Source organism: Notothenia coriiceps, unplaced genomic scaffold (assembly GCF_000735185.1).
Source record: "Notothenia coriiceps isolate Sejong01 unplaced genomic scaffold, NC01 NC01_scaffold00035898, whole genome shotgun sequence".
Classification (NCBI taxonomy): domain Eukaryota; kingdom Metazoa; phylum Chordata; class Actinopteri; order Perciformes; family Nototheniidae; genus Notothenia; species Notothenia coriiceps.
This window is the reverse complement of record NW_011368599.1, coordinates 1-4,882: the sequence shown is the minus strand read 5'-3', so window position 1 is coordinate 4,882 and position 4,882 is coordinate 1. Positions and strand designations below refer to the sequence as shown.

Sequence of the window (4,882 nt, the reverse complement as noted above, 5' to 3'; positions counted from 1 at the left end):
CACAGAGAGAGAGAGAGAGAGAGAGGAGGAGGAGGGAGTGGATGTTGTTTTTGCACTTAGTCTTAACATAATGTTTATTTATTAACTTTAACTATCACCCTTTACAAGCACTTCGGTAACACTGTCTTAGTCGTGCCAATAAAGCCTCGGGGGAGGGAGTCATTTTGACGATTCAGAACACTTTCAATGCATCTCAAAGCTCGGGTGCCAAATGAAAAAAGTCACTCGAGGATGTATTTTACACGGACGGATAAAAGACGACGTTGTTGTGCGTCGTTCTGTGTCTCGTGTTAATATTTAATAGACTCAATAAAGAGTGTTTAAACACGTACGTGGTGAAGGGAGGGACAGACAGACAGACAGACAGACAGACAGAGACACACACAGAGACACACACACACACACACACACACACACTCTATATGTGTGCCCCCTTATGTGCCCAATCCCCCCATGTGAACACACACACACACACACACACACACACACACACACACACACACACACACACACACACACACACACACACACACACACACACACACACACACACACACACACACACACATTATGCATGGAGTGTCAGAGCTCGTGCTCATCTGGCTGTGGCGCATCTTCCCGACAGCTTCATCTACTGTCGCACACTCTGGCGGTGGCTTCTGAACTCAAGGTCACAAATGAATCAAAACATCGATACGTGCTGTCGCCCCGTCACCTGTACCAACAACATTGATTCAGTGCCTCATGAATTATGCAAAACGCAACCTGGGACGTCGCTCAGAAAGAACCTGCGGCCAGCTCGGATATTTTTGGTGGATGTGCAAAACTCCTCGAGGTTGTGAGCATCAGCTGTTGCTGTTTTGTGTGAAGTGTGCACAGGTGCTTCACAGCAGAGGAGGGCTCGGTTCATTACCACGCGGGGGCACCACTAAATACTGTTGATATTTACATTAATGATGTGACCGTCTTTGTTTCCTGGAGATATTTAATTGCTCTTTTTACTGCAATGTTAGTTCGTCCTCATGCTGCTGTGTGTATTGTGTTTTTGTAACTCTGGCACAACGATTTCCTTCTGGATGAATAAAGTCCTCTCTTATCTTAACATCGAGCTCCTTCTATTTCCAGGATGCTTTTATTGTGAAAAACATCAGAGTGTTCTTTCGCCCTTCAGCCTTTTGTTTCTGCTTTCATACCTGTCACATTATATAAAGAAGGTCAGGTAAATCATACGTTACAATTTCAGAGTGCGAGGGAAACGATCAAATCAAATGAGGCTGAAAAGGCTTAACAAGTCTCAATATTCCTAAATGTCAACATGCCTACGTCGCTCTCAGTCACGCTGTTATATTGGTCTTTTTCCTCTCCTGTCTCCACAGATGGAAAGTGACACCGGAGACAGAGACGGAGGATAATAATGATGGAAGACGGAGTGATCAGTCCGGAGCCACAGCATCGCTCAAACCCTCTGCTGCACAGCGACGCTCCCTGAAGGACACGTCGACCTTGACATATTGCAGCGTTCATGACGAAAGGTTGCCTCTCCTTTTGCCAAGAGCTGGAAGACGACAGGGCCAAAAGCTTTCCGGGGACCGAGCGTCAGCAAGAAATCCACTTTGTCTTGCTGCAGTAACAAATGAGCCTTTATTGGTGAAGCTCAAAGTGCTAACAGCTGACTCCATACGGGCCAATTACTGACGGGAGGGGATACGGGGCCAAGATGAAGGACACAGCGTTTGTGGCTTGTTTGCTGGCGGAGCTGTCTTTTGTTCTGGCCTCAGAGGGGGCTGCTCATTGCCCGGCGTTTTGTCGATGTGAGATACGACCCTGGTTCTCACCCAGCTCTGTTTACACCGAGGCTGCCACGGTGGACTGTAATGACTTGGGTCTCTTGGCGCTGCCGGAGAAGCTCCCCTCGGAAACACAGGTGCTGCTGCTGCAGACAAACAACATCGTTAACGTGGAGACAACTTTGGATTACTTGGCCAATATCTCTGAAATCGACTTGTCTCAGAATAACATTTCCTCAGTGAGCGATGTTAGCCTGGGCTCCCTCCCCCGGCTGCTGTCACTCCACATGGAGGAGAATTGGATCCAGGAGCTTTCTGACGGCTGCCTCTCTTCCTGGCCCAATCTCCAGGAGTTTTACATCAACCACAACCTGATTTTCTCCATCGCCCCCGGAGCTTTCCAGGGTCTGAGCCGGCTGCTGAGGCTCCATCTCAATTCCAATCGCCTGACGAGTGTAAACAGCCAGTGGTTCCAGTACCTCCCCCACCTTGAGATCCTGATGCTGGGAGAGAACCCCATCATTCGGCTGTCAGACATGAACTTCAAACCCCTGGCGAACCTCCGAAGCCTCGTGCTCGCCAAGATGAATTTGACTGGAATGCCCGATAACGCTCTGGTTGGACTTGACAATTTGGAGAGCATTTCTTTCTTTGACAATTTGCTCAATTGTGTCCCCAGAGCGGCGCTGACTAAAGTCAAGAACTTAAAGTTTCTGGATTTGAATAAAAACCCGATTGAGAGGATCCAAAGAGGAGACTTCATGGACATGATGCATCTCAAGGAGCTGGGCATCAACAGCATGCCCGAGCTCGTGTCCATTGACAGTTTCGCGCTGAACAACCTGCCAGAGTTGACGAAAATCGAGGCCACCAACAATCCCCGTCTGTCCTACATACACCCGACAGCTTTCCACAAACTCCCCAGGCTGGAGACCTTGATGCTGAACAGCAACGCTCTAAGCGCGATCCATCGAAGCACGGTTGAATCCCTCCCAAATCTGCGGGAGGTCAGTTTGCACAGCAACCCCATCCGATGCGACTGTGTCATTCGTTGGGTCAACATGAACCGGACCACCGTTCGATTCATGGAGCCCGACTCCCTGTTCTGCGTGGAGCCTCCGGAGTACCAAGGCCAGCACGTCCGAAAGGTGCATTTCAGGGAGATGACGGAGATCTGCCTTCCTCTGATATCAACGAAGAGCATCCCGGATCACGTGGAAGTCTCTAAAGGGAGTAAAGTGTCGCTGCACTGCCGGGCATTTGGAGAACCGGAGCCTGAGATCTTCTGGGTGACGCCAAAGGGTGACAAGGTCCTACCTGGAAGTGCGTCCGATAAATACTACATGCACCCCGAGGGAACCTTTGACCTCTACGATGCCACGGAGCAGGAAGCCGGATCGTACACCTGCGTCGCCCACAACCTCGTCGGGGCAGACCTGAAATCGGTGATGGTTTCGGTAGACGGATCCATCGCAGAGCTTTCTAACCAACCTGTCCACGTCTTTATCACATCGGTGCAGTCTCACTCTGTTAGGGTTTCCTGGGATAGCACAGGGGGTTTGGTATCGCAACTAAAATGGTCTGTTTTAGCCGACAGTGTGATGCCGTTCACAGCCAGACTTCCTGCCGACGTCAGAGATTACCGCATCAAACAGTTGAAGCCTTCCACGTGTTACCAGGTTTGTGTGGAAGTGCAGCCTGGATACAGCAGGGATTGTGTAAACGTCACCACGAAGGAGGCAGCGTTCCCAACGAGGAAGACGGAGAACTGGGACGGTCTGGTGATGGCTTCTTGTGCCGTGTTTTTCATCGTGGTTGCCGTGGCTTGCTCCTTGATTTATACGTCTCTGTACAGCCAAATGTTTTACAGGAAACTGATCGCAGATCCTGATGAAGCGCTGCTTATTCCCAGCACTCAACCCTCTTCTTCTTCCTCTTTCCTGGAATCCTGTTCTGGGACCAAGGTGAGGGCCACCGCAATAGACTTACCGGACATGTAAGAAAATGTCCTTGTATGTAAAAGCACTTTGGGATTAAGTGGAAAACGAAGAGTGATTGACACGGGACATTCGGGACAATGTCATTTATGGGCTCTCTTTTCAGGACTTTTGATGGGACATTTTGCACTGGATCTCAGCTCGGTGGCATCGGAGGAAATGTATTGATATTTACATAAATTGCTTAAAAGCAGAGACTATTTTGTATTTCCAACCTGTGTCGATATAACAAGCGTAATCAGGCAGATATCTTGACTATAATCTACATGGCTCCTGGTCATCGATGCAGTGCAACTGGAGTAAAGCACAGCAGAGGAACTGTTTAAAATACTTTGTCGGGATGGCTTTTATGTCTGCAAAAAGCTCTTTCTTTGCTGTGTTTCATTAAACGGTGCCAAGCGAAGATTTGTTATAGCAGGAAAAAAAAAAACCTTGTTAGTCTTGTGTACAATTAAACCGACTGTAATGTAAACAATTTTATGAACAAATACATTTTTCATTAAACCTGTGTGGTGTCTAATACCTGCAATCTTTTCTCGTTAAACGTGGACAACAAAAGCCTTTTGAAATATGTGCATTGCCACAGAAAACAAACCATTTTCTTTGAGATGCAAAAACAGTCATTTGTATGGATGAGGCTCATAAATCTGGTCCCAATCAAACGGCAGCGGAGGTGTGAGCTCTGCTTTAGACAAACTCAATTACAGCAGCGACCCGCCAACACTGTTAGGGAAATGCAATTCAATTTCAAAGTGTGTGTGTGTGTGTGTGTGTGTGTGTGTGTGTGTGTGTGTGTGTGTGTGTGTGTGTGTGTGTGTGTGTGTGTGAGAGAGAGAGTGTGTGTGTGTGTGTGTGTGTGTGTGTGTGTGTGTGTGTGTGTGTGTGTGTGTGTGTGTGTGTGTGTGTGTGTGTGTGTGTGTGTGTGTGTGTGTGTGTGTTAGAGAGAGTGTGTGTGTGTGTGTGTGTGTGTGTGTGTGTGTGTGTGTGTGTGTGTGTGTGTGTGTGTGTGTGTGTGTGTGTGTGTGTTGTAGTCAGTCCAGACCAATGGCACGGGCAGGGTTAGGTTTTGGTTAGGGGTAGTGTTATGGGTTCCGGTAT

General features: G+C 48.3%; 1 protein-coding gene across 1 annotated transcript in view; it reads left to right on the top strand.

Moving 5' to 3' along the window:
- The window catches only part of LOC104963257 (leucine-rich repeat neuronal protein 3-like), an 8,607-nt gene extending 4,302 nt beyond the window's left edge, over positions 1 to 4,305 (top strand). The window contains exon 2 of the mRNA XM_010791824.1: positions 1,377 to 4,305. Coding sequence (XP_010790126.1) covers positions 1,718 to 3,787 — 2,070 coding nt within the window. The 5' untranslated portion in view covers positions 1,377 to 1,717 and the 3' untranslated portion in view covers positions 3,788 to 4,305. The remainder of the gene's footprint in view (positions 1 to 1,376) is intronic.
- Positions 4,306 to 4,882: the final 577 nt, after the last annotated feature.